Source organism: Hylobates moloch, unplaced genomic scaffold (assembly GCF_009828535.3).
Source record: "Hylobates moloch isolate HMO894 unplaced genomic scaffold, HMol_V3 SCAFFOLD_42, whole genome shotgun sequence".
Lineage (NCBI taxonomy): Eukaryota > Metazoa > Chordata > Mammalia > Primates > Hylobatidae > Hylobates > Hylobates moloch.
The window spans coordinates 927,714-940,345 of record NW_026652317.1 but is presented as its reverse complement, the minus strand read 5'-3'; the positions used below and the strand labels follow the sequence as shown (position 1 = coordinate 940,345).

Genomic DNA, 12,632 nt, shown 5'->3' with positions numbered 1-12,632 from the left:
TAATCATGGGCAAGACATGGCTCCTCTTTGATCCTCATTTTCTTCATTTTTAAAAGTCATGGGCTGAGAACTAAGACCTTGGTTTCCTCTAAGACCCCTTCTAAGACTCTATGAGATGCAGAATTGGTATTCATTCAGCAAATGCTTGCCAACATCTCCTCTGAGCCAAATCCCATCACCAGGGATGTGATGATGGATACCCATGCTCTTGAGATGTTTACCCAAAAGTAGACACAGACTCAAAGAGAATAGTTTCAAAATAGCATGTGCTTGAGTATGAACTCAAATAGTCACAGGAACTGGGCACAATCCCGGCTCTGCCTCTATCCCTCAGAGGCTTGATGTCCCCATGACTCAAATGGAAATAATGGCACTAACTCATAGAAGTTTTCAAGAATTAAATGAGTTGTTTCTGCTGGCATCGTCTCTTGCACAAAGAGGTGCTCGAAAAATGTTGGTAATGATCATCAAAAGTGGTGATGCTGACTAACTTTGACAATGATATTCAGCACTCATGTGACTGTACTGGGCGTCTATGGTTTACATCTGTTCTGATCACCCAGTACCCATTCCATTTTGGTTGCAAAGTATTTTGAATTTTAATTAGTCAGAGTTCTCCAGACAAACAGAATCAGTAGGCTATATACACAGATATATAAGAGGAGATTTATTGTGGGAATTGGCTCACAATTGTGGAAGCCAAGAAGTCCCACAATATGCAGTCTGCAAGCTGGAGAACCAGGAGGTGCTGATGGTGTAATTCCCAATCCCAAACCATAAGGAGAGAGGTGGTCGCTAGTGTAAGTCCCAGAGTCTAAAATCTGAAGACCCAAGAACCAGGAGCTCTGATGTCCAGGGGCAAAAAAAGAGGGATGTCCCAGCTCAAGGAAGAGATAATCCTCCACCTTTTTATTCTATTCATACCGGCAATAGATTGGATGTAGCCCACCCTCGCTGATAAGGCCAGATCTTCTTTACTCAGCCTACTGATTCAAATGCTAATATCTTCTAGAAGCACCTTCACAGGCACATCCAGAACTAATGTTTTTCCTGCTGTCTGGGCATCCCTTTGCCCAGTCAAGTTGCCATATAAAAGTAACCATCACAAACTTGCCTCCTGGATGAGAGCATCATGAGAGCAGAGAGGAGCTGCACTTGGTGTTCAGAGACAGTGTTTCATGGAAGGTGTCCTGGAGAAGATAAGACACAAAAAGAATAGTTGCAAAATAGCATGTGCTTGAGTGTGAACTCAAATAGTCATAGGAATTGGGCACAATCCCAGCTGAACTATGACGTAAAGAAGGGTAGGCAAGTCTTCCTCAGTCCCCACTTTGCCCTCCTCTACACCAGAGAGATCTTTCAAAAACGCACATCAGATCAGTTGGTTTCTTATTTAACACCTGTGACTTCCTATTGTGTTTGGAATAAAATCAAAGCTCCTCACCACGGTCTACAAAGCCTTGGATGAACTGGTCCCATCTTGAGCCACCTTCATCCTTTCCCAGCCATTCCTAGCTGCTTGTCCCTATCTCAGGCTCTTTGCATTGGCTGTGTTCTCTACAAGTGATATGCCTCCCTCTGATCTTCCCATACCTGGCTCCTGGTCATCAGAATTTGGCTCAAATGTTAGCCTACCCAAAGACTTTTCACCAACCATACTGCAGAATGTTGCTCCCACTTCTGCATCCTCGTCCCCCATTCTTTCCACTACTGCCTTTCAATTTGTAAGTCAAAATCTTGTTTTGTTTCCTTCAAAGCTATCTTTGCCACCATCTGAAACTATCTCTAGGAAGGAGGACAAAGACATTCTCAGTCTTATTCCAATTGACCTCAGCACATAGTGGGCCCTCAAAGATTTTTTGAACAAACGAATTCCAGGCCCATGTAAAGGACTGAGGTTAGGTGGCCTTTCTGAGATGAGAAGACAAGTCACATCAGATCATGGAGGACTTAGATATAGAGAATGCACTGGATCATGGCACCGGCCATGTGGGAGCATCATGACAAGACTGGTAGTATTCTCCCTGGAAGACTTCCTGCCATTTCTCAGTCTTGCATTTCCAGGAAGCTTCTCTAGGAGGATACTTGCCTAAAACTAATTTAAAAAATCAAGATTATAAAATAATTTCCAGGAATCCAGGTTTAGCCCTTTCACATGGTAATGCCAACTAAACTAGCAGAAGCCCTCAAGGCATCTCTTTAATGAATATCTTAAATTCTTGAACTTGAACTTGGTGTTTAATCAGCATGTCGTCATTAGCCCCTGAAGAGTTTGCTCTCATTGTCCCTGCAGTCTTAGTCAAATCGTGCACTTGCTCAGACAGTTGAACTATCACCTATTGATCATCTGTTTCACATCAGACACTCTGATTACTCTGCATAAGCCTTAAACTTGGGGCTCAGTTAAGGTATAGCTTAGGGCCCATCTAAGTTATTCAAAATTCAGACTTTCTATGGTTGAGATTTAAAAGTGTTACCTATAAATTGCAAAAAGAAATCCACAGGCATCACTTTCAGAACCCATCGGCCAATCTGATACTCTGTCCCTAGCAGGATGTGATTTGCACATTGCTGCTCCCCAGGCCCAAAGTCATAGTAGGAAAAGCAGTGAACCCTGCTTTTCTCCAGACCCACCTGGACCCATGCACGTTGTGAGTGGTTAGTGGGTATTGGGTTGGCATTATTGTGCCTGGCTAGGGCAGAGCAAAGGCAACAGCTGCAGGAACTGTGATCACCACCAACAAAGACCTGGAAGGCAGTAGAAAGGAAGCAGCTCTTTTTCATGGTTAAGCCCTGCTGTTGGTGCATGAACTGGTACAGGTCCCAGGTTACCTTTGATGCCCAAACTGTGTTCTTACAGCTGAGAACAAAAAGCCTGGTGACTGTCAAGCTGTCTCCTGGGTTCTTCTGTTGCTCCTAGATGTTCTGCTGCCTGGGGAATCTCCTGGTGCCTCTTCAGCACACAAACATACACATTCTATAAACTGCAAAGGCCTATAGAGCACATCTCTGCCTTAATAGCCATCATCTGAAATTAAATACCCCCCAGCCCCCACCTCTATTTTCTCCTGGCTCCAATCTGCCCTCTTACAGTCCACGCTGATTATCTCATTCCCCTGCTCAAAGCCTTTCTATTGCTGACATTCCAGAGGTCCTATGATCTGGACTCAGCCTGTTTTCCAACATAGGTGATGCATGTGCTCCTTAACCCACCCAAACTGAAGTGGAGAAGGGGTAAACAGCCAGACAAAACAGGACTCTGCTCACCAGCCAACAGTATCTGCTATAGCAGCACTTCTGAAACTTCAGCATGCATCCAAATCACTAGGAATTTGAGAAAATGCAGATCTTGATTCAGGAGACCTGGGATGGGGCTCCCGATTCTGCATTTCTAACAAGCTCCTAGATGCTGTGGCTGCTGCTGGTCCCTAGAGCACACACTGAATAGCCAAGCACTGTGTCATCTTATTAACATCTGACTGGGGGTCAGAAAGAAAATGCTCAAAACTCATATTCAAAATAGCTTTATTTTTAGAATGTATTAACTATAAATTCACCAGTTTTGTAAAGCAAAAGATCAGTTTCATGTGGTTCAACCTAACATAATAGACAGTCCATCAACAACTACTAATAGAAACCAAAGCTCCTGATGTCAGAACCCTATAGCCAACTCACCTTGGAACAGAGAGGAGGCATGACTTCAGATCAAAGTTTTAAATGTGTTAACTCAAGCTTAAAGCACAGCCTCAGCCCTGTACTTGCCAGCTCCTTTCTTACAGTTCCTGGCTCCCAAAAGAACCCCACCCTGTGAGGCAGCCCATGGCCCAGGAGCCTTCTTCCTGCCTTTTTCTGCCTTGCAAGCTGGACAGAAGGATCACTCCACTGGATTGCCTTTCACGTCCATGCTCTGGTGTTCAGAACATGCTGTAACTTCAAGGCATGTCTGGAAGCACTGGCACATCCCCTGGCGGTTTTGTCGGTCACTTGTATCAGTGGGAAGAACTTAACAGATGGCAGGGTGTGTTTTGTTCTCATTAGAAGCTTACTCAGCGCTGGAAGGGAGGTGTGCTGAGTGTGCGAGAACCTCCCGGTCCCTGGTTCTTCTACCACCTGGCAACACTTCTCCACCTGCAGAAAGTCCTGGTTGTGTGGGGGTACAAGCGAGGGGGGATTAAAAGTCCTGCGGTGGCAGAGCAACCCCTGGCCTGCGGTTGCCTTTCTGATGGCAGAGTAGCTACTGTAGAGTCATCCATCTCCACTGGCAAAACTCATAGGTGAAAAAGCAATAAGCAAATGGGATATTTCAAGAGCAGCGGTAACATGTGCTCTCTTCATGAGAAGTTCCACTACACCTCAGGAGGCTCAGGATATTCTCAGATTCAAGGTACTGTCCATCTGATTAGGCATTGATGGGATATTAATGTTCATTATGTTCCACTTGTTCTCAAGTCCAACTTCCCTCTAGCTGGTAAGCTTTTGATGAATACAAGTATCACCTCCAATCAATTAAATCAGAATGTGAGAAGGCATAGACAGGCACAGGTGGGCTTTAAAAGCACCCAGGTGATCTGGATGCACACTGAAGGTCGCAAACCACTGGATTAGATATGGTTCCTTTTTTCAAAGTTCAAGGAAAAGCATCTTTTTTGATCATCACATTTCTCAACTTCTAAAACTTCACCTTTTTTAATGCAATTCAAGATATTGGCAATAATGAGTACTCTCTTACACTTTCAGAGTCACAAATCACTTCTACATGCACTACCTTATTGGATTCTCAAATCAGCCTGTGGAAAATGCTAACACCATTACAGAAAGATATTTTATAAGAGACAAAAAAATGGAAACAACCTGAAAGCCAGTGAGAAGGGTGTTTGTGCAACTGAGAATTCTACAGTTATTTGGAAGACTTGGGGAGATCTATATGCATTGGCTTAGAAAGATAGCTACAAACTACTTTTAAATTTTAAAAAATCAAATTCAGAATCATAATTATTAATCATCCCTTTCTGTTTTTTAACACTTACTGTGGACTAGGGAATTTGTAATTTTTTATACCCTATGTGTGTTTGTGTGATTTATAAGCACAAAACAAGTAACCACAAGGATGTACACTAAACTGTTAATAGTTGTATGTATAGCATGGACTAGAATCAGAAAGAGGTGGTTGGGGAGGGCATCATGTTTTACTTCTGTATTTTAATTTGTTAAAAAATTATGCTTCTGGCCGGGCACAGTGGCTCACACCTGTAATCCCAGCACTTTGGGAGGCCGAGGTGGGTGGATCATGAGGTCAGGAGATCGAGACCATCCTGGCTAACATGGTGAAACTCCGTCTCTACTAAAAATACAAAAAATTAGCCAGGCATGGTGACATGCGCCTGTAGTCCTAGCTACTTGGGAAGCTGAGGCAGGAGAATCACTTGAACCTGGGAGACAAAGGTTGCAGTGAGCCGAGATCGCGCCACTGCACTCCAGCCTGGGTGACAGAGCAAGACTCCAACTCAAAAAAAAAAAAAAAAAAAAAAAACTAGGCTTCCATACTGTTAAGAAAAACTATTTTAAAATCACAGCCCTGACATGAATTTTAAGGAAAGATCATCATATCCATTTTTCAGAGGAAACAATTGATCCCAATGATGTGGGGTAACTTGAGCAGGTGGCTAAAAATTGCTGGAGCATCCATTTGAACATATATGTATGTTTATACACAGTTTTTAAAAATGAATTTAAAAAAAGTAACAGGAAAAAGGCTCAGCAGGTGGACTGATCCTTATTGAATGAGGAGGACATAAAGTCCTATACAACCAGATGACCGGGACAGGCTGGTGCATCAGAAGCCTGAGCCATCAGCTACTACTGCATCTTGCAGGCTGGCCAGTTTCATCCCAGGTCATGGCTGACTCAGGACCTAACAGCTCCCTGTTTGCCCCGAGGCTGCCAGGAAGATTTACTGGCTGCGAGTGGCAGCTGTTGGTGCAGCAGGGATACAACGTCCACCTCTACAGGGCAGTTCCGTTCCTAATAAGGAAAATTCACTCTACACACGCTTTAGGGGAAGTGTCCTGAGATGAAGCCAGAGCCAGATGGGCTCTGAGCTTATTCAAAGCATGCTTGTTACCAGAAAACATCTGCAAATATGTATGGGTGTTTTTGTGTGCGTGTACATGCATTTGACACACATACGCACACATATCCCTCTGAAATCCCTTCAATTAAAATTGTCTTCCAAATTGTTCCTCAATATACTTTTGCAGTTCACCCTTATGTAGGGGCAAGTGCTATGCCTCATACCTTTTAATGTTGTATTATTGTCCTGATTCTTGTTTTTCCCTCCTGCCAGGTGCAGCTCATCCACTATAACCATGAGCTATACACGAATGTCACGGAAGCTGCAAAGAGTCCAAATGGATTGGTGGTAGTTTCTATATTTATAAAAGTAAGTCTCTTGCATTCCTTCGTTCTTCTCACCATCCCCACCTCAATCGGAATACCAATTTACGGTCTCTGTTGGAGTTAGAAATATTAAAAGGGGTGCGATCCATGCTTAAGAAAACTATGGGGTGGTGCCTTTTATATACATGAGATTTATGAAAAATGAGGTCCCCTGCAGTGAGATGCAAAAATGATAATCTCCATTTCAGAGCATCTGGGCCTGAGGATTCAAGCAGCTTCTGTCCTAGAAAGAAAAAGGGGGCTGGATCCAGGAACAGGCTTTAGGACCCACCTAATGCAGTCAAATCAGAAGGATGTAATACTAGAAGGGCGGGTGGCTCACTAATGCCCCACCGGATTAAAGTCCTGTTCACCATTCAGCTGCCTCTTGTAAACATAGGAAGCCGTGAGATGTTCTCCCCTCCAGGCACTGCACTAAATAGCTCCTTCCAGCTTCTTCACAATTGCTCTGAGCATCATCTTTCTCTCTCGCTCTCCCATTCCTTCATAAGCATCCCTGGTAATAAGATTACCCACACTGACTTTACGACAATCTGAGGAAACTCCACGTCTCCCTAACAGTCAACAACGACGACGTAAAATCTCCAACCAAGCACATTCTAATTTGTTTAAAAAAAATACTAATTACCTTTAACATTTTAGCAGATGTAGAGAGAAGCAGGTATGCAAATTTTTTAATAAAAAAAGAAATTGCTTTTCTAATTAGAAAAATAAAAATTAAAAAAAAAAAGCAATGTGTGGCAGTTCCAAACATTAGCAGTCACCATGCTAGCCCCTGGGGATGTTTTGGCCAGATCATTAGAGAAAGTGCCCCAATCAGAATTGGGAATGTGATGAAGATGATCAATAGAAACCCAGGATTTGCCACCAGGGAATTTTAACAGGGCTGTCATGATGACATCATTATTACTCAGAGTGGGCACCTGGGGCACTACTCCCTCTCCCCGCCCCCACAAAAGCATTACCCCGTGCAACAGGCACTTCACCCTCCCTGGTCATCCGTGCCATGCCCCCTCCTAACTTCCTCACCCTCCCCTCGGTCAGATCAGGGCAGACCTATGCACTGGGCAGGGGCTGGACGGGGCATCCATGGCATGTGGCTATCCCTGGCCACTAACCTCAACTTCCTCTGGTTTGTCATTAACAAAGACAGGAAGGGACATTTGGCCAGGGAAGCATATTTTTAGGCTTTCATGCCTTTGTGATACTTGACATGACATCTCAAAGGAAACTGGTCCCAGCACAGATCCTAGTGGTATCTCCTGGCATCATCACAAACCCTGGAATAATAAACAGTAGATTTCTGAATGTCACACACTATGATATGTATTTTACATCCATTTGATTGTTTAGTAATAAACTCAGAGGTTGGGCATTCGTTTTGTATCTTACAGATGAGTAAAATTATTCAGAGAACCTTTGGCATTTCACCCAAGTTCATGTCGCTTGTAACAGCCCAGCCAGGAGAGGATCCAAGTCTTCCCTGACTTTGATACTCATGAAAGAATGGCTTACTCATTCTATGTCTCTCCGATAGAGCTGGGAGAGAGCAAGTGAGGGCAAGAAGGGAGCAAATGACATTTTAAAACATTCTTCCCACGCTCCCCATAACCCCATGCTACTCATAAGCACAGGGCAAATTCCTGTATCTCTTAATCAAGCCCTGATTATGGCATTGATAACCAATTTGTACATTCAACCTGGGCGGCACTCAGCGTGAAGCCTATAGATAGGTCACAGTATTGTCATGTGTGTCCAGGAGCTCACTTCCCCCTATGACTTGCCCCGCACAAATCCTGCCTGCCCCAGCAATTCCTGTCCTTTGGAGAGTGTCTTGGCCTTGGTCCTGACTTTGCCTCACATGGCTGAAAGCTTGAGTCAGTGACTGTCATTCTGGAAGCACAGGCACATGACAGCTGACAGAGTGATGGATACACTGGGAAGCCAAAAACAAACTACTGGTGTGTTTCACAAGCTCCTAGAGAAACGTTCATTCCTACCGAGCTCATGACCAGCAGTTGGGATTTGCAGGTCCTAGTTGCTTGCCCACAGGCTGTTGAAAGAAACTTAGGCTGTAGACCCTGAGGTCAGTGAAGGGATAATAACTAGCTCCTGCATCTTCTCAGGTCAGTTTAGCTCCTAGGGATGAAGCCATTCTTTTCCTGAGCAGACCTGCAGCTTTCTTGCTAGATCTCAAAATAAGCCACAACATTTCTGTCTTCCCTCCATATAATCAACTCCCAGAAAATCAACTCCACCATGAGTTATTTAAGCTGTGACTGACCATTCACTCATCTCAAAACTCTGATGGAGCATGAGGTACTACTACAGGCCAGCCCTCTGCTAGGCACTGGTATCCAGAAGTAAGATGAAAAAAGCTCTTGGTCCCTAAGGGTGCACAGCCTCTTGTAGTTGTCCTCCCCTCCTTCTGAACTCTCTGCCTTCCCTTCCCAGCAGGGTGGCCAGGAGTGGGATACGACAAGTCCCACATCCTGGTAGTTTAGCCCTAGAGTTATCACCCTGGCTAAGAGCTGAGCCGTAGAAAAATTGGAGTTACTGTCTAAAAGGAGATACTTGCTTATCTATGAGTTTTATTTATTTCTGTCCTCCACAAATCCCCCACCCTTGCTGTGACCACAGGGAACTGAGATTTGGCTGTAATTGCTGCTCAATCACACACCATTAACTTCCCACTTAAGCTCACTTATACCAAGTACATATTTTATCCTCTCACCCACGCAGCCAACACACTAGAGCCCACAAATCATCTGTGTGCACTTTGGAAATTTTTCAATTATTTTTAATCAGGTCAAAACGGTCTGGTCCCAACGCAAGGGCTGCCCAGACTCACCAGGTACCAGGAGCTCCAGGCACCCAGGGAGTAAGGTACATACAGATTCCTTACCTGCCACAACAATATATTCCTAGCCATCTTTCATGGGGTGCATCAGCACCAGGAGCAGGCTTCAAGCTATCTTTTAAATGGCTGAAGAGGATGTCAAAGTAGATGTTGAATATAGCACTGAGGGGAGCAACAGTATTCAATTTGGGACTTTTCTATTTAGGGGTGGACTTTTACCTCCACCGGGCATTGTCACTCACCAAGCTCACTTTGGTGTGTGTCTTACCACAACACAGCCAGGAAACCGCCAAAAGAGAGACAGATGGAGGGAAAATAAACAGTGTGTGCTTTCTCCAAGCTAAAATTACCTGTTGCTTATCTAACAATAATCATCATCTGCTGCAATTTTACCAACCCTCAGATAAATCAGATTTAAAATGTTGACGTGCCGCAACATCTGATTAGCCACTGAGGCGTAAATTACAGAGCAGAGCTAAGCAAGGTGGGAGAGAAATGACTAGGATGAACAATGGTACCCCGGAAAAGGCTGAGCAAATGGGGCCACATCACAGTCTCATCAATGATGGTTCCCTACCGGAGCTCCTGGCCACCTGGTTTCTTCTCCCAAAGGAGGAATTTGAAGCTATAAGGGCATATGCATAAAATGGCAACTGATCCCTGAACATTTGGTACAATGTTTGGCCCATAATAGACCCTCTGCAAATATTTGTTGAATGGGTGGGTGGGTGGATGGATGGATGGATGAATGGTTGATTGAATTACATGGCTTATGATATACTCAATTCATGCAACAACGAGCAGTGATACTTTTCAGTTTTTTTTTCCCATTTCCTTATACCTCTATTCTGGGTACTCTTTATGTCTCACTCTCTACCTAGATGAATTTTGCCTTCCTAACGTGCCAGTCCCTACCTTGCTTAAAAGCCTGACACGATCTGGCCCCTGCCAATCTTTCTAGGTTCACTTCCTATCCTTCCCCATAGCCTCAGCTCCAAGTACACTGAAGTCTTCGCATGAGCATGCCTGGTTCTCACTTCCCCATGTCCGTGTATGTACAGATTCTCTGTATGAAATGCTTTTCCTTGCCTTTCATCCCTTTTCACACTCTATCAATCAGCAGAACACTTTAACTTCTACCCATCCTCCCAGACTCATGACTTAGATTCTCAGGTGGTGGCTGGTCTTCCTCCAACATCATTACACCAATGACTCAATCGTAGCACTCTTCACACTGTATGAGAACAGTTTGTTCACTTACCTGTCTTCCTTTCTAGACTGAGCTGTCCTTGAGAGTAGGCACTCTGGCTTTGCTCTCTGAATTTCCAGCTGTCATTGTGTTTGGCTCATGGTAGATCTAACTCAGTAACTATGAATGAACAAATGAATGTCACGGGGAGATGTTTGTCCTGCAAGAGTGATGCCCAGTCATTAATATTTTCTTTTCTCCTCCAGGTTTCTGATTCATCAAACCCATTTCTTAATCGAATGCTCAACAGAGATACTATCACAAGAATAACATATAAAAGTAAGTTTGGTTCAATTTCCTCCACAGCAACTATTCTATAAAGGTTAGACCTCCCTGAAGGCAAGAAGCCACAACTCATGATCTCCATGGGCCCTTTTCAGTTTCATGATCCTGCAGTTCTGTAGAAAGTCACTCTGGAGATTAGGGTTTGGCTAAGCAGCAGCTCATTTCAAGCAGAAGTCCCTAGGATGCCTTTGTCATCCATGCCTAAGGCGATAATGATTATGACTATGGTGGTCATCGTTATCCCATAGATTGGTAATGAGCCAGGGGACTCTGCTGGCTGACACACTCCACCATGTCAGCTGGCCACAGTTGGGGCTTTGCCAGTTATGGGATTGAGAAAGCCCGCATCAGGTACTATGGATCCAATCGCAACACTTACAGAAGGCCTCAGCTAGACCAGTTCTCTGTGCGTGGCTGGGTCTCCTTTCCAGGCAGAGACAGGATGGCATCTCTCTTCAGCCACATGTGTGGCCCATGGATGTAGAGGACTCTGTCCAGTTTCCTTGGGTTTCCAGAGTGTTTTATCCCCAGACTCATTACACAGAAAAGAGAGAACAGTACAAAGTTGAAGGAGGAAGGAAAAAGATGCTGCTGTCATCTCTAGCAATCCCAGAAGGTGCAGGATGTGGGAAAAGTTGGATGAGACAGCACACACCCATAGATGAAAGAAATAATATGAGGGAAAAAAGATTGTCTTTACCTAATTAGGAACGAGCAGGATACTGGGATTCAAGGCTTGGCTTTGTCCTTCATCAAGGAGTTTCCTCACTTTGACTGTGTCATTCATCTTGTGAAGTAAAAAAGTTGAACTTCAAGTTTCTAAAGTCCTTCTAGGTCTGGGATTCTGAATCAAGCAATAGGTAAATAATGATTCTCACAAAAGTGAAAAGCAGTTGGCAAACATCCAAGCACCCACATCCCCTTGGCATGCCCTTCACCAAGCCAGGAGCTCAGCTGTGTCTGCTGCTTCTATCTCCAATGGTGATGTGAAGAAAAAAAAAAAAATGAATGTGTACAGCTCTTACCTTGGACTGCCAAGGCAGAGTATGGAGAATCCTTCACTCAGCCATTTATTCACTTATTCGACAAACATTTCCTGCATGCCTGCCCCATGACAGGCACCAAGCGAAGCTCCAGGGATGTAAAGATGGCCCACACAGCAGCCCCACAACTACTACGTGCTCACTGCCAAGTCCCTCCCATCTGCAGAGGCTGGGAGGCTGGTAGGGCTGAGGAATGAACCTGGAGAATCCCACTCCACCTAGATAGACATTGCCCAGAAGAATGAATTAAGTTGTCTCCAAGCATATTCTGCCTTTTCTCATTAGTATTCTTATGGAGTCCTCTCTAAGCACACACTTAGATTGCTCAGCTAAGGGAGATATTTCTGTCTCGTGTGTAAATAGCACATTTATAACTGCCCATAAAAGATTATTATTCTTTTAACTTTTTTGATTAAAAAAGCATGAAAATTAAATAAAATGTTTTCAAATAATCTTGGATTCGCAATTTAGAGACCGTGAAAATGCATGAAATCACACATTAAAACCCCAACACACAGTCTAACAGATTGCCAGTTGCAGAGTCAGTCATTAGAGGGACTTTCCTCCCCACCCCACCCCCCAGCACTGGTCGGATTAAGTGATGTGGCTTGTGCCACCAAGGGAGGGGCAAGAGAGGGGAGGGAGAGGGAGGGAGAGGGAGGGAGAGGGAGGGGAGGGAGAGGGAGGGAGAGGGAGGGAGAGGAAGGGGAGGGAGAGGGAGGGGAGGGAGAGGAAGGGG

At 44.4% G+C, this 12,632-nt stretch overlaps 1 protein-coding gene across 1 annotated transcript in view; it reads left to right on the top strand.

The window, feature by feature from the left end:
• Positions 1-12,632, top strand: part of LOC116463564 (carbonic anhydrase-related protein 10) — a 515,683-nt gene that overhangs the window by 488,452 nt on the left and 14,599 nt on the right. The window contains exons 5-6 of the mRNA XM_032146727.2: positions 6,344-6,439; positions 10,772-10,844. Of these exons, the coding sequence (XP_032002618.1) occupies positions 6,344-6,439; positions 10,772-10,844 (169 nt within the window). The remainder of the gene's footprint in view (positions 1-6,343; positions 6,440-10,771; positions 10,845-12,632) is intronic.